The following is a 26,622-nucleotide window of genomic DNA, read 5'->3' as shown; positions in this document are numbered from 1 at the left end:
CACTACAGTTAAGTTGCAGAGGAATTAAGTTCATTAGGTTTTATTCTTTAAGCCATTGCATACTGTTTTGGGTGAAGCTCGGTTTTTATCCAGGGCCATAGTGCAAAAGGGCTTGGAGAGCCAATTAGAGTGGAAAAAGGTACTCGTTGTTCAGTTGCATAAACACCGAAACACCTTATTATGCTTGACACACCGAGCGCCCCTCCACCTTGCCCATACTGTAAGCCACCGTGTGTGTGCGTGCGTGCGTTTACAGTCAATGTGTGTGCGTGTGTGAAGAGATAGTGTGGTGTCGGTAGGAGACGTGTTCAGTTTAACCCTAACAGACGGAACTGGGGGCTGCATTGTGTCAGGTCTATAATTTTCCTAATTATCTTCATACAATTATGTAAAATTGTCACAAATATTTTCATCCAGATATAGTACAGTAAATGTGATGATTGATGACAAGTATTTCCCTTGTCTAAAAAAATAAACAAAAATAAAATAAATAAAGATTGTTTGGAATTTTGGTAGATGGAGGGGGCGGGGCTACAGATTAGAAGAACCAATAGCGAGCGACATCCTGCAGATAGAAAAGATCGCTGGAGAAAAAAAAAGCGACTGTAGAAAAACGAGAGGAGGAGGAGGGGAGAGACAGAGAGAGAGTGAGTCGAGAGAGAGAGAGGTAGTAACTCGCCGGGTCTGGAGCTGCAGGCTAGTCTACAACAAAGCACCACCACATTAAACCGAATGAGAGCGAGAGAGAGAGACAGAGCAAACGTCTCCGGCAGATCGAGTGAAACGGGCTCCCCACCATCGTGTCGTTGTGTTTGCACAGACAAGAGTACAGATGGTGAGTGTTTCTCTCCTCCATTATCTCCAGCCTCCTCCCTCTGTTTGTGGTGATGAGGTGAGATGATGTCCTGCTAACAGCAATAGCTCTCCAGGACCTGCTGGTTCTGCCTGCTATATAGTCCTCCTCCTCATAGTATTTCTATATGATCTGTAATGTCAGGTTAAAGCTAGTACCTCAGCTAATAAACGTGTGCTTAATGGATTTAAAACAGCATGTGTGGTGTGGCAGCGAAGACCATCTAAACCTAAATCTTTTGTTATTAGTTAGCCTGCTTGCTAATTATTAATACCGTCCAACGAGGTAACGAGTTGGCAGAAATGTTAACGTTACCTTGATGAAATATTGCGTTATAAGCTTGTTATAAATAAGCCCCCCTTTTGAGATGGTTTGGTTGGTGGTCCCCCCCCCCCATTATGTTTACCAAATTGTGGCAAGGGTGTTTTTTAGAGCATCGTCCAATGCATGGTGGTGGTGATTCACGCGTTTTCTCTCCAGCCGTGCTGCTTGTGTACGATCAGTTATCCCATCTGACAGATGTGTGTGGGAGACGGTTCTCTTCTCAAATAGCCGTTTTCCGAGAGCTATGAATTGAAAATGGGGGACCCTGATGTAAACAAGACAAACGTCTTTCTCTGGTCTGCATCCCCTTAACAATTGTGTGTATTGAGCCGTACTGTATTGTAACCATTCTGCAATCTGTTAAATAAAGTTTTCATTCATTCATTCATTCTCTCTTATTGTGCAGAGGACCTGCCTTTAGCCTTAGTGCCCAGTGTGTTGCATAAAGCTCTGTGCGTGCCTATGTGGAATACAGTATGGCCAGGCAGGTACTGTCTGTAGCAACATCATTGCCACTGTCTGTGTGTTCAGTGGCTGCCTGCGGATGATGAACTCAATGACCGGGCTTGGCTGTGTGATGTTACCCAATGAATGAACCGGTGGATTAGACCTATCAGCAGAATCATTTCGGAGCTTTCCCTCTGTACATCATCATGGCACACTACAGACCTGCTACACCGCACTCCCATTTCCCAGTGTTTGTGTTTGTCGAGCAGTTTAAAAAGAAAATAAAACCTCCCTGTGGCCTTGTTGTCAAACCACTTTTTTTTATCCATTCAAGATGCTCCGTCTACACCAGCCTGTGTAATTATAGCCCTGGCACATGGTGATGAGACCTATATATATATATATATATATGGTCATTTTCATTTACTGTAACAGTGTGGCCAGATGACATGTCAGCAGCTCATGCCCGGTTGTAATTTCAGCCATCGTCCACTCCATGGATTGACACACATGGGTCTGTACAGACAAGATTTACATCAATTGATTCTCTGGCGGATTTGTGCGGCTTCTATAAATTAACTGACTTGTGTTGCTCAAGAACATTCATGTGCTGCCTAGACAAAGCACCTCACACAAAGACGCAATGAAAACTAATAGCATTTATTTTGTTTGGCCATATGCTCGCTCTGACCCACGGTTATCATTAATGGGTGCAATAAACTCATTTGCTGCTCATGTCGGTACTGCCATATGTTAGGGAGAGGGGATGGTCACTATGAGCACAACAATGCTCATAAGCCTTCTAAGCCATGAATGAGCAAATATGTTTTAAACCACCAACAGCTTAACTGTACCCCCCCCCCCCCCCCCCTCCCGGTTGTCATATATGTGTACTATGTTAACGCACAAGGTGAACTGTACAATGAAATGTGTTGTTGTTTTTTTTACTATTTATTTCATACTGAATGATTTATAAGAACATTCTAAGGCTAAGCACATCACACACAAGATTCAAAGGTGCCCTTCTGCATCAGAATCAGAAAGGTCTTTATTGCCAAGTAGTTTACACATGCAAGGAATTTGGTTTGGTCGTTTGGTGCGACATTAACGGACAGACAATTAATTTAAAATACGATTTTAAAGAGGAGCACTAGACTCATTAGAGCACAAGCCATATAAAGGTAGAATAAAGACTAAAAAAAAGTTGACATATACAACAGACAGTATTGCACAAGAGGGAGAGATGGGAGAAAGGAACGAGATAAATTAAAAGTAACACTGTATACATGTATGACTATGAGGATTTGTGTAAAAGTGACAAGTGTATGTAAACAGTATTGCACGTTGGGTATGTAGCAGTTCACGTTCAATAGCAGCAGTCGACGTCGACAGTGCATTTTTATTTAAACAGAGCAGACGGCAGGTAAGCAGATATGCAAAGTGGAATATTTAGGTTTATGAGTTGAGACGCCTGATGGCCGGTCAGCATGGTGGTGGAAACTGACCACTATTCTCACCATAAGCTCTGCACACGCTGCACTGTGAACATCTGATTTCAGATAATCATGTAATAACTCCCAAATAATACTACACTACTACCGGCAATGAATCCCATTCAGCGAGATGACAGAAATAATCCAATAATCGTCATTACAATCGCTCCAGGGAGATTTAAGAGACTTCGTTCACGTGGCCTTATGGGATTTATCCAGGCTGTTAGCTACAGTCCAAACTCCTCTGGCTTTTCTTTGCGTATTTAATGTGACACGGAACGGGAGCATGTCAAATGAAGAGAGCGGCCTCTTTGTCTCCTCGTGACCTTGTTCAATAATCGTGCCGGACCGTGAATCTCACGTTATTTGTGAGCGGTTTTAATTCATCCCTCCATCCCTGAGCCCTGTGGCCCCAGTGGCTGATCGCAAACTAAACAAAAGACCCAAGGAGACTAATTGTTCAGTACAGTAGGCCTGGCCCAGATGTAAGAGACCTTCCCACTGGATCCTTCTTCAGGCGAGAACAGAAAGACGCCTAAAAGACCCATTTGGGAAACATTCTATTATTTTTTACTTAGTCTGCCTAGAACTGGAACCACCCACGTTTATTTCATCTTGGTGACACACCTACTCTGGGATCAGCACCCTGAAAGTGAGTTTCAAACATCCCTTGCGCCTTCTGTGCCTTTTGCCTTCGCCGTTCGAGTGAAACCTGTGACAAGAGAGATGCCGGGTAGAATGTATCTCCTTGTCTCTGGGCTGGAGTTAAGAAACCCTTAACCCTCCCATGTTTTAGTGGAAAGCCCATTGGAATGGCAGACCTGGTATTTGCCTGTGAGTTTCTTGGTGGACACGATGGGGCATGTCGTCCTGAATTCCGATCCCTTCCTCTGCTGGTTTTGGTTGCGAAATGTTCCCCTCGTTCCTGCTGTGTGTGTGTGTGTGATATAACGTGTGTTCTGTCCTCCTGGCCTGCTGAAGGCACTTTGTTGAATGTCTTCAGTGAAGTGTCAGATCTCTGTTGCGTCTCGCCAGGTTCATGCATGTTTCGACGCCCGCGGGTTTCGGAACGCATTCTTTTGAATAAGCAAAACAAGTGCTGTGTGCTTTCTGATTGGCGCCGCGAGGGTCGGGTATAATTTTTTGTTTTCCATGGAAGCCATGTGAGACTTATGGGGTCTGTGAAAGAATATGTCTCATCTTGTGTTGTGTTTTTAAATACCTGTGTTTACTAAGAGGGAACACTGATGGTTATTTCAGTAAAGAGAGACAAATGTTGCAGTGGGGAGTTCTGGGAGCCTGGTCAAAAGGACCTGGGGGGGCGGAGATCCCTTGTTTGTCCATTAGTGAGACTTTGGTCTTTAGTTGACTTAAGACCTTTTTTGATTGATTAGGCCTTGTTGTTGTTGTTGTTGTTTTACTACTTATTTCACACTGATTTATATCCAAGAACATTGTAAGCACATCACACACAAGATTCAAAGGTCTCCCTTTGCATCAGAATCAGAAAGGTCTTTATTGCCAAGTAGTTTACACATACAAGGAATTTTGGTTTGGTCGTTTGGTGCGACATTAACGGACAGACAATGAATTAAAAATTCGATTTGAAAGACTTGTCGGAAAATGTAATAATCAATTGGTCGCCAAAATCTAAATGGCCGCGCTACGTCCGCTAAGAATTTCTATTAAGGCGATGGCAGCCCCTATAGCTCTGCACCAACTGCAAGTGAAACATCTTGAGACGGTAGTCTCTGTATTTTCCTAAATGGCACTTTTATGTGAAAAATCCCAGCGATGTTATTTTGTCACTCAAGGGTTCAGCGCCCCTCGGTATCAGCTCGGTGTTACCGCGAAACCCATATCTGGGACTTCTCTCTTTACTTCACTTTTTTCACATCTTTAGAATAAGGCCATATATGCGGCCCTCAACCGCTTGACGCTTGTCGCCCCGTAGCGAGTGAACACGCACTTCCTCACAGGAAGTGCCCCCCCCTGGACCATGAGGTGACGAATGTAGGGTCAGCTGAGCTGAACCGAAGATGGATTCCATATGGCGGCCCATATACCATCAACACTGGCCCTGTGCCAACAAGGGCGGCAAGTGCATTTTGCATCGTCACTTCACAGTCGAATAGGAAGTTAGAAAAAAGGGAAGAGAACGGGCTCTGTTGGGCCAACACTTCAACATGTCTTCCGTCTGTCAGTTTGCACACTCATATGGGTGTAACTGAAAAGAGAGAACAAGAAAATGAGGCACGTTTTTGGTGGTAACTGTGACCCTTGAAAATGTTTTACTCAAATTAAATGCTGGATTGATAAGATGACACACTCCACTCCAAAACAAACCATCTCACTGTATTTTTACTATGTACCTTACTACTATGCCACTATTTATACTACTACCTATCATGCTAATATGTCCGTACTACTATGCTCTCAGAGTGTAACACTCAAGTTCAACACTCTTTGAGGAACAATACCACTTATGGTATTGTACCCCTCCTGCTGACTTGTTGTTCACAATTTCTAAGTCGCCTTGGATACAAGCGTCAGATAAATGTAAATGTAGGCTGTATATATTAGTTTCAACGTGTGGTTTTCTCAAAGCATCAGCACAACAAACGACAGTATGTTCAGAAGAATGTCCAGCTGCATAACTCTGTTACACAACTCCCATTACCAACAAACAAGTGTCAAAACCCCATGAAGTGGTCTTGAATCTAAAAGAAAACATCTTATGCAAGCTTTTGGCAGGCCTGCCTTGATTGTGTCATTATGTTTTTCACCCCAGGTACATTTCCAGATAACTTGCTGTGTCTCGTCATGTTCTATGGGGGGGGGGGGGGGGGGGGGGTCGTGGCGTGCTCCAAGATTACAGTCTAGCAAGCTGGGCTATATATCAACCCCCCAGCTGCTGTTTTTCACCGTTGGAGTGGTGCCAGCGCCCGCAGGCATAGGCAAGAAAAGAAAGTGTAATCAATCAGTGATGTTATCCACAATCGGTTATTTAAAACGCGTAACTCGAGGCCAACACTACGTATCCACTTCAGAAATCGCAATCGCTGAAATATTTATTTTGTTATTTGATTTATTTTTAAGGCGGGGTGTTAATATTACAGGCCCATTAACACTGTTCAGAAGTTTATGTAGAGACGAGCGACTTGGCGTTTCTGTTTACTTCCCACAGCTCTGCCTTGAGTGGTCGGGACTGTGATCGCGGTGCTAAAAATAAAAGATGAGCGAGTGAGCGGGAGACCGGCTTTAATTAATGACCACTGACGGTTGTTATGTTAGCACCAGGCTTCTCTTCCCATGTAGGGATAGTTGCGCTCGGAATTATGTACAGCAGCGTGCGAGCGGTCTTGCACAAGCCGCCCCCCCCCCCACCCCCCTCGTCATTCGACTCAGTCCGGCCGGGACTAGTTCAAGTTTCAAGTTTTGTTTTATTTTATTTTATTTTGTTTTATGTATATAATCTACATTACAGTGAAATGCTTGGTTCTGTATGAGCCCCCTGAGATTGTGCTTCATACAGTAAAAAAGGAATAAAGACCAAGCACTATACAAAATATACAATATACAAACTAAAGTACAAAACGCAAAAATGAGGTAGGGATGTAGTGCAAATTTGTAGATCAAATATGTGTTTAAAGTGACTATGAAGAAAGGAGACCTGTTCAACTTTACAGTTTGCACACCATGCGCGCGTGAAACACCGCCGACCCCCTTTGCCCTCCTAATATTCCGTAGCGGTCGTGTAATCTCCCTAAATGGGTCTGATTCCAAGGTCGGTTGATATCTCTTGTAAACACGGGAGATTTCGGCGAGAGAGGTCTGGTTTACAGTCAGCTTTCCGCCTTGAGAGTGAGACGTGACGTGACCTTTTTCAGGATCCTAAACATGCACACTTCATTCTGTAGGACACACGTGTGATGACCGGCTGCAGACATGGTTAATGGACCGCTAGAGCGTCACAGCAAGCCCAACACCTTCTGACATGAAGGGAGGGTCAAGGGTCAACGCGGGGAGGACTGGACATTGATCATTGAGAAATGCCTTCTGTCTGGGTGTAACAGTATAGTGAGAGTGTTTTAGGTTTTTAGGAACATGGCAACATTGTGGGGAAATACCGCCTTGCTTCTCCAGAGTCGGACAACAAGATGGATACCAATGTCCTCTCTGTGTGTTCAGTAGAAAGCTATCCGGCTGCAAGCTAGCCTAGCTTAGCACAGATGAATGGAAGTGGATACGGATCGGCTAGCCTAGCTGTTGGCCAAAAACGCCTCTCCCAGAGTTTTAAGCCAGGCTAGTGGTCCGTATCCGGTTCCATTCTTTTGCGCTTCAGGCCATTTCGAGGGGCCCCAAAAAACATGTCGTGAAGGGGCCAAATTTGGCGGGAGTCTAGGCCTAGCGCCCGCCACCCTCAGTCTCTCCCCCTCGTCATCTAAACGTTCACGCCCCTTCCTACCGCTGTCCCTGGCCGGTTTGTGGGGGTCATTGTCGTGGTGGTCTGAGCTCTGGGGGATTTAATGTCACAGTAATGAGATTAAAGAGTCCCCTCAGCCGCGGGAGAGAATGGAGTCTGAAGCTCCGGCCTGTCCATCCGCCGCGCGCAGCAGGCCTCCCACAATCAAACCACGCCATGGAGAAAGAAAGGAGATGCTGGCGCACGGTGACGACAGCAAGCATGCAGTCCCTCTCACACACACACACGTTCATACGCTCAACCTTAAAGAGGCCGAGGGGTGATGATGTCAGTGGTATCGAGCGAGCCTCGTAAACCCGGGGAAGGGAGACTCGACAACAACAACACTGTTTGTGTGGAAATTATCTCTGCACACGTGGCTCCAGCTTCACACACATAACCATATATGGGTATGTCAGATCGATGCGCCGTTTATCTTGCACCGTTAGCGGCGCTGTACATTTCCCAAGTCATTTCACTATCTAATGACGTCTGTTATCTTATCTTGTTTGTCCTGCACCTCGTGAGCATTTTACACCAGCCTAAAAGCCCTCGTTTCTCCTCTCTCCGCGCTCCCTCAGCTCTGCACCGTCTCTCTCGGACGGCCAAGAGCCCGACTTGCCCTCATTTGGTTTGTTTCGACAGTTGTTGAGGCCTGGGAACGAGTTACAATAATCTCCAGTCACTAATCAGCAGTAAGGAGGCCTGAGTCTTGAGAGCCTCTACTACTTTAACCCTTTCACTACCACACTACCAAAGGGTTAACCCTTTCACTGTGACAAATACAGAAGGTTAACCCTTTCACTGCCACACGACAAAGGGTTATCCCTTTCACAACCACACTACAGAAGGTTAACCCTTAACCGTCTGTAGTGTGGTAGTGAAAGGGTTAACCTTCTGTAGTGTGGTAGTGAAAGGGTTAAAGTTAGCCGGGGTCCATATCAGTAGCAGTCTCCTCTCCGCTGGGACCGCGCAAGACGGAGGGGGGGGGGGGGGTCAGATGTGTCATCGCAACTTCCTGTCGCGGCCAAGTCCTTCGGTGGCAGTTTGCGAGTGTCTTCCCCAAATAAGGCAAAGGAAGACAGATGGCACGGGGCTCTTCTGAAACCTTATGGGATTTGTGTTTTTGTGAGTCTTGTGTGTTGGAATGCGGGCCTACTACCACCCACTGGGCTTTCAGGCCCTGTTTTGTGTGTGACGCCTACTAGAGGGACACGGCAGTTCTATGGCATCACACAGACTTAAAAACTTTTTGTTTTGTGGCTCAAGAAGCCTTTTCTTTTTTGAAGCCACCTTTCATTTCACACACAAAGCTCCGTGAACTACAGACTCTATTCCGGTCACACATTATTGTTGGCGCTTTTCAGACTTGTTGTTTTTCCAGCGTGTTAATAAATTAACTTAAAAACTGCGTTCGCTCAGCAGTTTTGTGTATTACAACATCAACAGGAAGTGGTGGCTCTGTGCAGCCTAGCGTGCAGACGGCTGAATAGCCGGCCAAAAGTGAACCCTCTCTCTCTAGCTAGTAGCAGCATTATGGAGCTTAAGGAGATCCAGTCAGTGATGGTGAGGAGGAGGAGGAGGAGAAGGAGAGGGATGGTTTGGATGTGTGATTGCATCTACAGGAAGTTGGAACGGTTACACTGTAAATAAGACAATCATTTCCAAACGCTTGGACATGTCATCCGGTTCTCATTAGTTAGGAAAACACCCCAGTTTCCCCCTCCTCCCGAAACATTAACCAATAGATGCTACTAATACAAAAGGTCAATCGTAATTTTGTGGAAAGAGTTTGTAAAAAGAGCAATTGTATTCCCATAAGGCCTATATTGACTGCCTGTACGTCGTTTGTGTGTTGCTCTATTTTAGAAATCTGTCATTTAATTTGAGCTAAATGGAGAAGCGGTGCACAAGCCTGGTGTGGTGTCTCTCTCTGTTGGCTCCAGTCGTGGCAATAATTGAATCATTGGTTAATCCGATGGCCGCTCTGAACTATTGCAATCTAAAAAGACTTGCGACACTGTATCAGATTCCGATGCCTTTCTCATTTTATTGCGTTAAAAAGTCTACAGCGTTTCGAGCCCTCATGGGCTCTGCATCCTCTAACCGCGGAACACTTCTTTGATAGCACAGTGTGCCTGTAAATTCCTTCTTTCACTACCCACAAGCGAGAACTTGCGCAGGTCCACAAAAGCACAGTAGAGTCGCAAGCGTAGTGATCGGTGCCTTCTGTGGGGTCTCCCTCTGGAGCTCTGCTAGATTGAAAACCCTCACCACGACCCCGAGCCGACCTCATTACATAACATTGTTTTAGTAAAGTCCGTGTTGGACTTTCCTCCCGGTTAAATAGAGGCAGCCTCCCCCCTGCACACTGGCCGTTCGGCTCTCACTTGTACATACATCTGCGTCGGAATCTGTTTTATTTTAAGATAAGATAAGATATTCCTTTATTGATCCCCTTGGGGAAATTCAGGCATCATAGCAGGTAGGGCTGAGCCCAAACGTTCGAACCTTCGTTCGTTACGTTGGCATTCGAATTCTAATAATGGACTCTGTAAGCGCTCTGGGGTCACTGGGGTGTCATGAAGAGCGCTATATAAATCCAATCCATTATTATTAAATCAACATTCGAATTTTTTATAAAAAGATTTTTTTTTTTTTTTTATATATATTTTTTAAATATTCTTTTATATTCATTCTGTTTAAACCAATGGGGGTTTTCTTCACAGTTGCAGATAAAGATTAGGCTACACTAATATTATAGTATTAAAATAAACTGATGAGTTATATTCATTAGAAAGTTGATTTAATTGATTTAGTTGGGCTGGGGCTTCTCCCTGGGCTGGGTCTGGGGCTGGAAAGTTGATTTAATAAAAGAAAAAATACTCATTTAATCAGATTAATCACTTTATTCAAATTGAGGATTTAGTTTGAGGATAAAAAAATATATATATATATATATATATATATATATATATATTCTTAAAAAAATTCTTTAAAAAAAGATTTATTATTAAAAACGAAGGTTTGAACGTCTGTTCGAAAAACCCTGACGAAGTTCGAATCCCAAAAACAGGCTTCGGGGACAGCCTTACCAAACATAATTATTTATATTATTCAAATGGACTCAAACATGTTCCGTTGTGATGTCACAGTATGATGTCATAATAGAACATTTTAGAACATTTGTGATGTCACAGTATGATGTAATGTTGTGATGTCACAGTATGATGTCACAGTATGATGTCATAATAGACATTCTAGAACATTTGTGTATCTATTTAACAATTCTCTCAGAAGATATTAATGTGCATTTTGAAACAGGACTGAAGATATTAACTGTTAAACAACATAGATTGAAACCTGTATTTCTCAAACAAGATGTCTCGAAACGAGGTGAACCTTCGTTCGTTACGTTGGCATTCAAATTCTAAATCAACATTCGAATTTTTTTATAAAGAAAAAAAACACATTTTTTTCCTATTAATTCTGTTTAAACCAATGGGGTTTTTCTTCACAGTTGCAGATAAAGATTAGGCTACACCAATATAGTATTAAAAGAAACTTATATTCATTAGAAAGTTGATTTAATTGATTTAGTTGGGCTGGGGCTTCTCCCTGGGCTGGGTCTGGGGTTGGAAAGTTGATTTAATAAAAGAAAAAAGACTAATTTAATCAGATTAATCACTTTATTCAAATTGAGGATTTAGTTTGAGGATCAAATATATATATATATATATATATATATATATATATATATATATATATATATATATATATATATATAAGTTTACATAATTTTTTTTTATTAAAATCGAAGGTTCGAACGTCCGTTCGAAAAACCCTGACAAAGTTCGAATCCCAAAAACAGGCTTCGGGAACAGCCTTAACACTTTGAGTGCCAACGACGAGAATTCTAGTTATTTCATGCCAACCGTTCAGTGCCAAGGATGAGAAATCTCGTTATTAATCGTAATTCTTTTTATTAGCGATTTCCATTCATTTATCATCAATCTAGCCTCACGTTACCACTGGGACTCTCTCTGAGCTCGAACAGGGAAAATACCGCCCCCTATCATCTCCCGGATGGTAATGCACCCTTTGGATTGGACTGAATGAAAATGCATGGGGAAAAGAAAATCCGGAATCCACATTTTACTTGTCAGGCATGTAATCCGAGCCGATTGCAGTCTTTGTGGTCCCTCAGAACAGCGTGGAATATGTGTTTCGAGCACCCAGCGTTGGATCAATAAACGCGATCGATATTTGGAATGGCGATCAGGAATTGGAATAATCTTTTTGAAGAACATCTGATCTGAGGTAAGGAATCTATTTTACCAGTCTTGGGGTAATCAGAGCTTTTTTCACAGATATATCAACATGGGCCCTATACGTGTATGTGTGTGTTGATCAGGAAAGCGATTTTTCGATATACTGTCGATAAAAAAAATTACAACGTTTTTTGTGTATTCCAGTAAAGGGCGATTCCTGTGGAATCTTTTTTTTTCTGGAAATGTCCACTAACTAGCGTTTTTTCAAAATGGTATAAAACGGAAATGTACTGATGAAAAAACAATCCGTTTCAACAATGTTGACTGCAAGCAAGTCATTGATAAGCGACGGGCGTATTTTTATTTATCATTTATTTATTCGTACATGGAATTACCACAGTCCAACAGTACATATTCATATAATTCACCAATTAGACACATAGCCATAATTTAAGATATAGTTTATGCGTTCGCAAATGTGCTCGCCCTCTCATTGAATAGAGCGCTGGCACTCATGTGCTAAATCGTGCGCCCCCTGCTGGCACTGAAAGTGTTAAGGTGAGACACCCCAGGTGAATAGGCAAAAACAATATTTGAATAGATATCACTATGAAACTTTCCCAGTTTGTTATGTACATAACAACTTAGAAAAAATGTATTGCCAGTTTTCTGAGATCTTATGTTTATATATGCAAAATAGGCATTACCTCATTAAATATGCACTAATTTGCATATGACGTTTGGGTATAAATACCAACATTGGATGATGCCAGATTTTTTTAAATGGTTTCATTATGTTGACACATAACACAGTGAACTTTTTACAGAAGGGATTGTGGATATGTCTTTTTATCATCCCATGAATCAGGAAATGCTGACTACAGTCATAAACAATCTATTTTCGCCATGTTTTTTGGTCTAAATGTACTATAAACCAGGCTATGAATGATATATCAACAAACCCCTCTGTAAAAAGATGCAGGGTATATATAGGAAGAAATGTGGAAAGTATGGTGTGTGTAGGTGCTATGGAATGGTACACTACCCTTGCGTGTAAGAAAAACGCATAAAAACTCATTTTTGGGAAAACGCCTTCAAAGTTCTGTATTGTAAAATGCCATAATTTTTTTTTGAAACAGCTATTTACAAACACAATACCTAATCAAACCATTAGTAATTGACAACCTAAACACATGCCTGATAACTGTAATAATAATAATAATAATAATAATTAATAATAATAATAATAATAATAATAATAATAATAATAATAATAATAATAATAATAATAATAATAATAATAATAATAATAATAATAATAATAATAATAATGATGTTATTGAACTGAACAGAACTACACACAGGCTACAAACAGTGTAGTACAGTGTAGTACCCCCTATTAGGCAAAACAATATTTGAATAGATATCACTATGAAACTTTCCCAGTTTGTTATGTACATATAAACTAAGAAAAAATATATTGCAAGTTTTCTGAATTTTATGTTTATTATGCAAATGAGGCACTTCCCCATTAAATGTGTGCACATTTATGGATGCAATAAGGCAAAATGAAGTAAAATAAACAACTAAATGTGTGTTATTGACGTTTTATTGTCACTAGTTTCATAGAAGACATGTTTAGGAAGCTAAATATAACAAAATCTCAAAATCAACAAAATAAATGATATTTGCCTATTCACCTGGCAGGAGGGGAGGGGGGGGGGTACAGGTAGTAGAAGACATACAGGTACAGGTCACATAATTATAGTACAGTGGAGAAGTAAAAATGTAAATAGAATAAAAAAGGCAGTGTAAACAATATACAATATAATTAACTCTGGACATGCGCATTATGGGCAACAAGGTGCGAGATGAGGGTATGTATGCCATCTCAGTTATATTTGCCCTACAATAAATATAGTTGCTTAATATAATATATAATCTAAAAAAACCGAAATGCTAAATATATGCAATATATAATTATTTAATCCAATAATCAAAATCTAATATATAATCTAAAAGTGCTAAATGCTAAAAATGCTAAATATATGCTCTGATGAAGTATACAGTATTCACATAAGGTGCGGTATGCATAAGGTAAGTATATTGTCCTTTTAGGTGGGAGTCAGCTATTCATTAATATCCGACTCAAACTACCTGTAAGTCCCGCTTAACCCTTTCACTGCCGCACTACCAAAGTGGTTAACCCTTTCACTGCGACAATACACAGAATGTTAACCCTTTCACTGCCACATGACAGCCGGTTAACCCTTTCACTGCCACACGACAGAAGGTTAACCCTTTACTATCACACAACTGACGGCGACCGTGTGGCAGTGAAATGGTTAAAGGCTTGGCCGTGCTGCGTTGCTGCAGGGTAAACACAGCAGGGGTCTGATGGGGCAGAGATACAGAGAGAGGCCTTGGGGCCAGAGTTGCCTTCTCTCAGCCAGGTGTTGTCACCTGAGGTCCTGGGACCTTTACACTTTCTCTGACCCCTCAGTATGTTGTCATCGGCTCCTCTCCGCCTCACCTCTTGACCCTGCCGTAGTCATTAGGCGACTGCTACGTCTGTTTTCTAGCCTAGTGGAACTACTAGCCTACTTTAGGGAAGGCTACTGTATAATGTGGAGACAGGGGTGGGGGAGGGGGGGCTCTGTGCATGGTCGTAGGTCTGTGGACACGAGGGAGGGGAGTGATAGACATGCTTCAGTATATGGATTCACATGTGAACCGTAATGGCTATGAGAGGAAGTAGGGAGGAAGCGAGTTATGTTCATTCCATTTCCTTAAGTCTGTTCTCATTGTCTATATTTGCATTCTAAGCATTTAACACGCTCTCTTATCCATTCTGTTTTCATCGACCTCGCAAGTAGCCAAAATGTAGTACTGAGTGGGCAAATCAATTGAGCTTTAAGATAAAAAGGAAAAGTCCTATAATGAATGAGTACATGGAAGAAGCAAGCTTGAGGTTTTGTTTCGGGTTCAACTTCAGTTTGAATGTGGTCTGGAAAATATATTTGAAAACATTGAGACAAGAGGATGAGACCGGCCATCAGCTGGCGACAGCACCACAGGCCACGTGGTGGCGATGCGTCGCCCGGTGCCGCTCGACTCGCGTGTGACGCGCATGCCTAGTACGCGCGAGTCTCGGCCCGCCGTGATCACGGCCCTCGGAGGTTAGTATTTGGAACACTGGCGGTGTCCTGTGATGCTGGTAGCTGCCCCATGCGGAGAGTCCCACAGCTCGGCTCACATGCCCAGACAGAAGGCACCTGATCCTCTCCCCAGGGGGCCACAGACAGATGGAGAATAGAGGAGAGGGAGGGAGAGCGAGGGAACGAGATGAAAGAGGGACATTTTGGGTGGAGCTGCAAAGGTAATGAGGGCACAGTGGAAAAATGTTTTACAGAGTTTTTGTTTGGGCTCCGCTGCTGTCTATTAGGTTCTGTCCACTCCCAATTACCTTTTGTTCGGCCTCCAAAGCCTGGTTCTTCCTCCACACAGAGCTTTGTGGGGTGGATGAGAACTATGTGGTCGATTCGGTTTTCTAAAAGTTCACTTGACCTCATAATGTCCTCATCTGACAAGAACTTGCAGCCGGATAGCTTTCTACTGAACACACAGAGAGGAAATTGGTATCTTATCTACTTGATTGACTCATAATGTTGGTGTGTTCCTATTTAATCGGTAGGCATATTCTCAACCATACAATCAATAACAGACATCGCCAGGTAACAGTGAATGAAAACGGTAAAGGAAGTGTGTACTTCTTCCACCACTGCCTCCGACGATGACACACACACCACTGCCTACAGACACACACACACACACAGACTGGCGCCCACACACACACACACACCCACACCCACACACACACTGGCGCCCACACACACACGCCGCTGCCCAACAGCCTCCACCCTCCACAGTGCTGACTGTTACTCAGCCCTCCTCTCCTCTCTTGTTATAAAAATAGTTTGCAGGTCTTGTCACTGTAAATATGACAAGAGCAGAGCCTCCGCGGCCAGTTTTGATCACACGCTGTACACCCAATGCGGCACACACATATACACACACACACTCGGCACACAAACACACACTCAGCACACACGCACACACTCTGCACACACACTCAGCACACATACACAGCACACATACACCCTCGGCACATGCACTCTCAGCACACACTCGGCACACGCACACTTTTCTTTTGGCTTTCTCATTTGCTCCCATCCCCCAATTTTAGTCGTTCCAATTCCCTTCCTGGTCATTGAGCTGCCCTACTGTCGGTCTGGGGAGGGTGTAAACAATCACGTGCCTCCTCCGATACATGTGGAGTCGCCAGCCGCTTCTTTTCACCTGACCACTTCACTGGGAGAGCGCAACATGCGCAGAGGTTCACGCCATCTCCCCCAGATCCCCTTCCCTGCCGAACATCGTGTTCGTAGGGACTGACTACCAGGAACTGAACCCCGGCCTCACACAGACCTGCTTGCTTTCTCTCTAAAAGCAGCAGTGTTGTTTTGGTTCTAGATGGGATTCACGTGACCTGTGACGTAGCCTGAATGTCTGGCCAGTTAGACATCATCTGTCTGGCCACTTGAGGACCCGGTTTGCGTCCAGATGCCCAGCTGTAAGCGCTGGCCCTGCCATTCCAGCAAAAAGGCTGACGCAAATGACACAGACCGCTAACACTGAATGGACTCTTGTTTGGCCGCAGACTCGCAGCGCCTTGATGTCACCATTACTCGCACAACCCCGGCTCATGCTAGCAGGTGAAGAGTTGGAAGCCTAAATTAACTTCCCCCCCCCCACCCAGGCCCCTAGTCCATAGCACAATGACCCCAACAGGTCTGGGGGGCGTGGCGGCGTCCACGGCTGCAGGACCTCAATCTCATGTAATTGGACATGAAAAAAATGTACACTCCAGGCGGTAGCCATGAAAGAGGCTCTCTTATACTTGGACCAGACAGTTTTGTATAAATGGAAATGTCTTTGTGTGCAACTAATGTTTACCAACCGTTTTTTTGTTTTGTTTCCAGGACAACTTAAAAAACCCAGAAGAGAAACCTGTCCAGAGGTCCAAAGTAAATATACTTCCAGCACAGTCAGCTCCCTGTCCTCCTTTTTTTTTTTATTCTTTTTTTTTTAACTAGGCGTTCTGTTTCCATCACATCTTCACCCCCTCATCTCAGTTTCATATCCCTCCATCCCACTGTCTCTGATATTACGCTCCGCGCCCCTCATTCTCACGAGCCTTTGATCTCCGCGAGGGGCTCTGAACCTCCCGCCACGCCGTGAATCTCATCTTGTGTTTAGTGGATCCTGCATCATTTTCTTTCTAGTCGACTGTACATTCTTGTCCGGCTAGGGATGCACTGACGACGCTTTCTCCGCTGCCAAGGACCGGTTTAGAGGTCCAAACCTTCAACACCAGGGATGCACCGATGTGAATATTTTTGCCCGATACCGATAACGGATATTAACTGTTATGTTAATATTTCGTATTTGTATAGGCTATACTATTTTTGTACAATAGTGAAACAATGTGAGCCCGCCCACAATCCTCTCCTGCGTCATTGTCACGCGAAAGTAATGTTAGTGTTACCCAAAAACGAACCGCGTAGCCAAGAAAAAGACGGCAGCTAGACGGAGAAATAATCATCGGTTGTTCACATCGGCCCAGCTTTGCTCATCGGATCCATGGCAATATATGAAAAGATCACCGATACCGGCGATATGGTCACCGATATATAGTGCATCCCTACAGAGAACTGAAGCGATCCATTACTTTTTACAATGGAGACTAGTTTGGCGTCACTCAGGACAGAAGCGATTGACATCTGGTCCTTGGTGGTTGGTGCGTCCTCGAGTCTAGAGCACTGAACCTGTTTGGAAGCATATCACTAAAAAACTGTGTATCTGTCCTGTGCTCAGTCTTTCAGCTTCAACAAGACCCAGAGGGAGGTGTGCGCGTCGTGCGAGAAGACGGTCTACCCCATGGAGAGACTGGTCGCCAACAACCTCATCTTCCACGCCACCTGCTTCTGCTGCAAACACTGCAACACCAAACTCAGGTGACTCTTCCTGCTCTGTGCTTCAGTTCTCCTTTTATCTTTCTTTCTTTTGGTCTTCTGTCTTTGTTCCTTTATTTCTTCTCTCCCCCCCCTCCCCCCACGGCGCAACCACAGGACCGCCACCGTGGGCTACGCATGGCAAATTGGGATCACTCACTCACTCACTCACTCACTCACTCACTCACTCACTCACTCACTCACTCACTCACTCACTCACCCATGGACGATCTGGCGGGGACGTGTTGGTGTAGGTAGCGGGCGTGGGTCATGCTCGTTTCGTGCTCGTTTGTCTTTCAGTCTGTACGTTTAGATTAGATTTGAGGTTTGACATCCAACCAGGTTGCAAATGTAACAGTAAAGTGCAAAGGCAATATACAATGTACAGGTGATCAAACTGGGTACAAAGTATATAAATGAGTACTACTGAGTGTAGTGCTAATCAGGTGTATGTACAGAGTTGTAGTATTATTATGTACAGTGATACAGGTATAAAGACACTATGGTAGTAGTCATACTAGCCAGCAGAGTAACTAGTAAGAGTAGGTAAGGGATATGTACAGATATAGATATAGTATCTACAGATATGTAAAAGGGTTATGTGCAGGTAGGTATGTAGACAGATGTGGATAAATATATATATATATACAGTAAATATATAAATAAATAAATATATATACACGGCATATACAGCATTATTGTACATGCTGTCATACAGGGTTATATGGGTAGACTATAGTTTGAGGCAGGTAGTTATGATTACAGTGTAAGGCAGTTTGTGGATAGTATTTCTTTCCATCTTTGTCTTTATTGAAATTCAATTTTTACTCCCTATTTGTCTCCCTCGTTACTTTTGTTTTCTATATTTGACCACTGCACTCCCCTCCTGCAGCCTTGGTACCTACGCAGCCCTACAGGGTGAATTCTACTGCAAGCCCCACTTCCAGCAGCTCTTCAAGAGCAAAGGCAACTACGATGAGGGCTTCGGGCGCAAACAGCACAAGGAGCTCTGGACCTCCAAGGAGACGGAGAACATGACCAAGACGGCATAATCACATCTGCCTGTGCCCCTCGCCCCCCCCCCCCACCCCCAGACCCGTTTCCTCTCCCCTCTTACTTCTCCAAAACACCTCCCGATACGTCATGATGAACACAAGTCTCATATGTGGGACTTAAGGGATAGTTCTAGTTTTTATTTTCAATCCAGACCCAATTGCTCTCTCATCTGGCATTACGGATCGGTTCTGACCAAATTCTTGTAAAATTTTACCCAATTAACTGTATTAAGGGTAAACCGTTGTCCTCGAAGCAACCAGGTGTGGCTTTTTAACTCTTAAAAGGACATTTATTTCTTTATTTCTTTATTTCAGATCCCCATTAGTCACTGCCTCAGCAGGGACTATTCTTCGAGAATAATCAATAAAACAACATAAAAACAAAACAAATATCAATAAAACACCAATAAAATATACAAACCATTATAGAACATTAAACCAATCAAAATCAGACATACAAACAAATATGTATGCCAAATGTTCTAATATAGAACAATAACAAATATACAAACACATAGAACAAATCAAATATCAATAATGGGGACATCTCAGAGAAAACTAAAACGTGCTCAAAAACAGCACAACATTCCATACACTCATACTCTAATACTCCTCATAACCACTAGACAAAGACATTCCAAATCAACACATAACCCAACACAAGAACCCATTCATTAGACACAGATTAGACCCAACCAAAATCAATCTCTTTCTGCATTACAGCCATTCTTAGTCTCCTCTTGAATCCCACCTTACTGGTCATTGAAACCAAATATTGTGGAAGTCTATTCCAGTAGGACATTGCCCTGTACATTACAGTTTTAAGGCTTCAGTTCTGGGTCTCGGCAGGGCGAACCGACCCCTCAAGCCTTGTCTAGTGCCATAGCCATGACCATCACTAATAAGCACCAGCTGCAAAAAGAGGCACACAGGTTTATGTAAAGTATAAATATTTCTCATAAACAAAATAAGACTACACACTCTGCCCAGCTTTGCTCATCGGATCGATGGCAATATATGATCTCATATATTGATCAAATATGTTTGACTGTTTTGCGGTTGCCCCATTGACCATATGACAGCCATTTTGCTCTTATGTCACACTCAGGTTGGGTTCCTTTCCACCCTGTTCATGACATACGAGCAAAATGGCCACCATGTGAATATGGTCAATTGGGTTGAATTACTGCCAGTAGAGCTGCAACTCACTCATTGGTGCTCCTGTTGATGAGGTGAATAGATTGGTATGATGCCGGATGATTTATAAAAAAATTAAATAAGAAATCTCTAAATTGAAAATAACCAGAATTATCCTTTTAAATCTCACATGCGCTCATTTGCTTTTTCCACCATCAAAACAGACGCACACGTGCACACACTCAATAATTTGCTAAATGCAAAAATTCAATTGCAAAAATGTTATTTCTCATTATATATTTCTTTTTTATCTTTTTATTTTCTTAAAAATATATATTTTACTATTTCCTTTTTGGAAATTGGTGGTTGTTTGTGACCAAACACCTTCTCAACAATCCAGCGTTTCATACCTGCTGGAAACAGGGGAGTTTAATCACTTTTTCTTTTGGTAAATCTTTTCTGAATAATTTGCACCCTTTTTCATGTGAGTAAGTATGTAAACTGTATGCTCAGGGGAACATATCAATAGAGAGTCTTTAGAACATCCACTCTGCAGAAGGGCATACACTCAGGTCAACATTCTGAGGGGTTTATTATTTTTGCATTATTTTCACAAATTCTTTCTAACTCAAATCAAAAGACCAGTCCTCAGTATTTTTAACAGCGCTGTCAAGAGGCCATTTTGTCAGGTTTAAAGTATTTGAGGAACAAACAGGGTACAATGTACTGTATAACGATCGCACACATAAGGCAATGGACTTGCCGCTCTTTTGTTTTATTTTTTCCAAACTAGCTTTTATTATCATTTGATTTTTTTCTTTCCCCATTTCATTCCATGTCTCGTTCATCTCGATGACCTCTGTGGCTGATCTGGTTTTCACTCTTTGCATGTCTATTCGTATGAATGAGCCTTATAGCCTTATCTTATGACCGTGTTATTAATCTCTTTGTGTTGTGGATGACTTTAAATGTGTGTTTCATCAATACATTAACTTACCACTTTTTAAAACTAAAACAAAAAAAAGTTCTGAGAAGCACTTCCTGCTCTTGTGTGTTTGCTGGGTTTGATTGACATCATGCCATAAACGGTGATCCTCTTTTATTGGGCTTTTCATGGTTGAAATAATATGGATTTAAAAAAAAAATGCATCATTGGTAGAAGTCTTATCTGTAGTTTTTGTGTCGAGTGAACCAATCACACTCTACTTTACTGTACTCTTGTCTTGCACATAATGACCATGCATGATCACCAGATGAGAGAGATATCGTTGACAGGGAAATGAAAGGCTCAGTCCATAAATATCTTCTCTTTTTTTGTAATAATTTTTTTTTAAAATCTGAAACACTGAATTAAATCTGCAAATGGAATAAAGATTGAGGACGCCATAGACCCGGCCCGCTAAACGACAAAGCTCACTCCGTGGGTTTCGTCCGCACGGTTCCTCCGTTCCAAATGATCGATTTTTTTTTTTTTTTTTTTTTTTTTTTTAATCTTTTTTTTTTTTTTTAAAGAGTTATACTTGATTCACAAAGTGTCACAGATTGAGTGGATGTTTTCTGGACCAGGCCTGTGTGCCTCACAGGGAGCCACAGTGTTGTGACGCATCACCACTCCCATCGTACTGTACACGGTCCAAACTGTTGTCCTCTCGTGCTGACTTTCTCCCCCCAAATGCTGTATTTGACTGTTCCCTGGACCGTTGTCGTCATGGGGACAAAAATGTAGAATGACATTGTGGTTTGTCTTCGCTGTTTTTCTTTTTTTACATCATTCATACAGTATGTACTGTTTGTCTCAAGTCCCAGCAGTAAGCATGGATCCCCCCCTTTTTTATTTTATTTTTTTATAAAGTAAAAGCCTTCCTGTTCTCATCTATTCTCTTATTATTAGCTAAATGCTTCTCAGCGCCAGGACCTATTCTATTGGAACAGGAGTTTAAAATCAGGGCTCCTAGAATGTGGAGGCCCCCAAAGCCCTTGGTGGAGCGCCCTCTGCTGGAGAAAGTGTGGCATAACGTGTTTTGTAGGATGTGAGGAAGATGTCTCTCTCTAGCTTTCATTCAAAGTTTTGAAGAGGAGAGTTGCCTCAGCCTGACATACATACAGCTGCTACACTACGGTAACTTTTGTTTTCGAGTTTTTCTTATTTTCTTTAATCACATGCTTTTTGATGAATTAGTCGAGCCAAGACTCCTATGCGTCTGCTTCACTCTTGGCAAAGAATTGAGACTAAAGCCATTTATTCAAATATCTCATTTTTTATTTTTTTTATTTTTTATATCCAATGCCACTGAACGCTTTGACTGACACTTGAATGACACAAAAAACCCTTTTTTGTGACTGAAAGTTTACTGTGAATTTGAACACGCGCGGAATAGAAAAAGATAAACAAAAGAGGAACATATTAGCTACTTATTTTTTAAAACAAAGCCTTAGAAATGAACAGCCAACCTTTTTCTTTTAGCAAACAAAGACTTTTTATCGAGTGCACGGATCTCTGTGTTACCTGATCTTGCCTTTCAAAAAATAAAAGCATCTGCTTATTCTATCGAGGCCCGGCATAGAACCTAGGGTTTCTTAATTTGACCAGCAAATCATTCTTATTATATATCTGGTTCTCATCATCCCATGTGGGACAATGTATGATTTAAATTTTTTTTTTCATATTGAAATGGTCCTTTGGGATCTCCCAGGATTCTTATAATCCAAGAACATGTCTTTCTAGAACACTGTCCATATTGTCTTTTGTCACTCTCTGCCCCGCAGCGCGCCAAGGTACAACTGCACAATATGTGAATTATAGCTTTTGTTTTGTTTTGTTTTCTTACATGAGAAACAACAGAAGAGGAAGGTACACTTTTCCCACACTGGTGCCAGGTGGCTCGGGTGAATGATAGCAGTGTGACTGTCATTTGTTATGCGAGTCATTTAATCACGTGCTAAACATTTTTACATTTCTTTATTTTTTAATGCAGGTGTCGCTGTCGTCCATTGATGAGACATTTTAAATGTATGAATCTTAAAAAATATATATATGTATTCTATACTACAAACTTGACTTGTGAAATGAGGTTGCCTTACAGCAAAAAAAAAAAAGGACGTTTGGGCTGTCTGCTGTCTTTTCCTCCCATTTCTCTCCCTTTGCCTCATCTTAGCTCGGTTGTGGTTTATAGAGGAACACAACTATGAAATGTAACCTTCCTTCTTTATACACACAGACACACACAGTACAATCATGTTTGTCCATTTTATTTCCATCGTTTTTTATTTTCATTTTTTTACATGCTTTTGGAGAAAAAAAAAGAATAAAAAGATGCTGGTGTTGACTGAACCGATTTTATTTGTGTGATTGTGACCGTGTGCTTTATTCGCATGGCGTTCCCTACACAAGCACAATATCCTGCACACCGAGGATACAAAACATTAACACCTTGCTCTTTTCATGACAAAAAAAAGGTGTCTGACGACAAGGAGGATCTTGAATGCCGGTGGTTATCCTGGCCTTCCTTCATAAAGCGGTTTCTTACAAGTAATTTTTCACATTCCATGTCAGGGACTCAAGTGAGACCTTTTTTGGCACGTCATCGAGGGACCCAGGCTCCTTGAAACACAAACGGATTACTCGCATGGAAGGAGACACTCTTGCGTGGAGTGCCTGAGGTTTGTCTCCTTCTGTGTGATCTCAAACCCTTTTTCCTCGAGAGCACCTGCGTTTCCCTTTGACTTGTGATAAAGATCAGTCCTCGAGCAGCACAGTCTCTTCTCACACGACACACCGGTTACTACTGTTGCCACCTGGGGGACCCATGAGGAGGAAGCCCAGCACCCAGCAGTCCTTTAACCCTTTCACTACCACACTACAGATGGTTAACCCTTTCACTACCACACTACAGAATGTTAACCTTTCACTACCACATTACAGATGGTTAACCCTTTCACTACCACACCGCAGAAGGTTAACCTGTTCACTACCACACTACAGAAGGTTAACCCGTTCACTACCACACTACAGAAGGTTAACCCTTTCACTTCAGAAGGTTAACCTTTCACTACCACACTACAGAAGGTTAACCCTTTCTGTTGTGTGGTAGTGAAAGGGTTAAAGGAACACTACAACATCTGGGGAAATACACTTATTTGCCATCTTCCCCAGACAAGGAGATCGATATCAGTTTCATCTGTGTGTGCAGTAGCCCCAGAGAGAGAGGTCCGGGTGCATGCTAGCCTAGCTTAGCACAGGGACTGGAAGCGGTAAGGAGCAGCTAGCCTAGCTCCATCAAAAGTGAAGAAGTACAACTTCCAACAACTCCAAAACGTAATGCGCAAAGATGAAATTCATATCAATCTTCTCGTCCGACTCTGGGGAACATGGCAAATGTTGGAGTGTTTTAAGAAACCACTGTGTAAAGGATTCTTTAATGCTGGGTTTAAAGTGGTATATCAACATTTATTGTTTTCATGAAATACACTGACTGAAAAGGACTACATTGATTTTACATATTGTACTGTATCCATTTGAATCATGGATGGGAGCTGTAATAACCAAGTAACATTACTAGGAATATCTACCCAATGTTTTGTACACTGAGTGCAGCTGAATCAGTTCAGTCCTGTAATAGGTCGGTGGTTGGATGCATGGAAATTATGATTAGTGATGCACCAATACTGGTAGATATCGGGCTAAAAATCAGGCTAAAATCCTTTAGGGGGTTTCCTCAATACTCAAATCTGATACAAAGAGCTATGTGTAATATCAGGGATCAATATTATTAAGCATTAGTAATGGATTGGATCAGACTTATACTTCAGGTCTAGTACTCAGAATTTGTATTGGCAGTGGGAACCCCCTTAGTTGTGATTACTTTAAAGTAAACCTTTCACTACCAAAGGGTTAACCTTTTCACGGCGACAATACAGAAGGTTAACCCTTTCACTGCCACACTACCGCACTAACCATCTGTAGTGAAAGGTTAACATTCTGTAGTGTGATAGTGAAAGGGTTAAAACTAAAGAGATTATCGTAGTTCTCAATTAAATTCAAACTACATAGTTACATCAAAGGCTAGAATATCCACGCTAACACAGAATATATCTTTTCTGAGTATGAACAGATCTCTTCCATAGCTAGAAAACTAAGACTGGCAGCCAGATAGTCAATCTTTACCCATGTTCTTCAGCACTAAGTACACCCACAGCCTTACAGGGCTGCATTAATGACTGCATGAATCAGTAACAAGGTCTCCTTGATGTTACAGTGAGCTCAAAGCTACAGAGTTCTACAGTCCTAAAGACATTCAATAAACCTACACCTGAAGGGGTTAATGTCTCTCTACTTTGTAATCTGCCCTCTGAAGAGAACAAGCCTCTTGGTGATGTCATCTAGAGAGAAAACCTGGATATGCAACAGTGACAGTGAATGGGAAACTCCTGGCTGACTTTGTGGACCATCCTGCCCAGTAGGCAGATCAGACTCTGGGTTTAGGCCCCTTAATAGGCCCCCAATCAATCAGATTTTAAAAGAAAATGATAGATTAGTCTAGTTATTTCATCCAAGCCCTCTTATTTAATTGGTTGTAGAGAGGTCAGTCGGCCAACCACAGGGCCCCTCCAAACGTCAATCATTATGTCAAACATAATTTCAACCAAATGGCAAAACAGCTGTTATGGAAAGAAAGAAAACGGAAGCGCGCCCAAAAGCATAGGGCGGCTCTGACAACACTATATGATCGAAATCAGTTTGATTTACTCAAACTTTTTCTAGAGATCTAAAAGTGAGTCCTCAATTCCAATGTCAATAGTGCTGCTTCAGGCTTTGTCTCCTGGTGACATCACAGACGCTAGATATAGCTTTTGCAGATTGTCATTAGACTAAGTAATGTCCAAACCCAACCCCCTCCAATGTACAGTTTCCCCGCCTACCCAACCCCCCCACCCAACCACCTCCAATGTACAGTTTCTTCCCCCTCAAATGTATATACTCTCTTTTTAGACTATTTTTGTATACTCACAAACAGTACTGTAGATCTGGTATGTCATAAATGTCTAGATGTAACAGTACTGTCTATCTGTATGTCATATATGTTATGATGAATTGAAAATGGGGGACCCTGATGTAAACAAGACGAAAGTCTTTCTCTGGTCTGCATCCCCTTAACAATTGTGTGTATTGAGCTGTACTGTACTGTACCCATTCTGCAATCTGTTAATAAAATGTTCAATCAATCACTATTGATTGAACAATGAAATTAGTGGATTAGCATGGCCCCTGTTTGGACCTTCGCTATAGATGACGGAGAACGCACAAATGGAAGGCTGTGACTTTCATATATTTGACGTCATGAATGTATGTGTACATCTAGCTGGTCGCGAGTCTGTTTTTGAACGCCCCATTAATATAGTGCGCGCTACCAGAGGAACAGCGCGCTCCCAAAAGCGCACAACGCTCATTTACTTATACAGTATTAGGAATCACTCCTGGGACCTTGTCTACGTTATAGCGTGTT

The 26,622-nt window shown here is 42.3% G+C and overlaps 1 protein-coding gene across 2 annotated transcripts; it reads left to right on the top strand.

Annotated features, from left to right (window-relative positions):
• The first annotated feature begins 629 nt into the window (after positions 1–629).
• On the top strand, positions 630–23,450 carry limd2 (LIM domain containing 2). 2 transcript variants are annotated; one of them, XM_084328208.1, is made up of 4 exons: positions 630–835; positions 16,896–16,940; positions 17,791–17,930; positions 18,820–23,450. In XM_084328208.1, the coding sequence occupies exons 1-4, from the start codon at positions 833–835 to the stop codon at positions 18,977–18,979; spliced, it is 348 nt and encodes a 115-aa protein (XP_084184334.1). In that variant the 5' UTR covers positions 630–832; the 3' UTR covers positions 18,980–23,450. The 2 variants fall into 2 exon arrangements, with proteins under 2 accessions (XP_084184334.1, XP_084184335.1); XM_084328209.1 differs by lacking the exon at positions 16,896–16,940.
• The last annotated feature ends 3,172 nt before the right edge of the window (positions 23,451–26,622 follow it).

The sequence above is a fragment of the Notolepis coatsorum genome, assembly GCF_963971535.1.
Source record: "Notolepis coatsorum genome assembly, chromosome: 14".
Classification (NCBI taxonomy): Eukaryota; Metazoa; Chordata; class Actinopteri; order Aulopiformes; family Paralepididae; genus Notolepis; species Notolepis coatsorum.
Note: the sequence above shows the minus strand (reverse complement) of the source record. Positions and strands in the feature narration are given on the sequence as shown.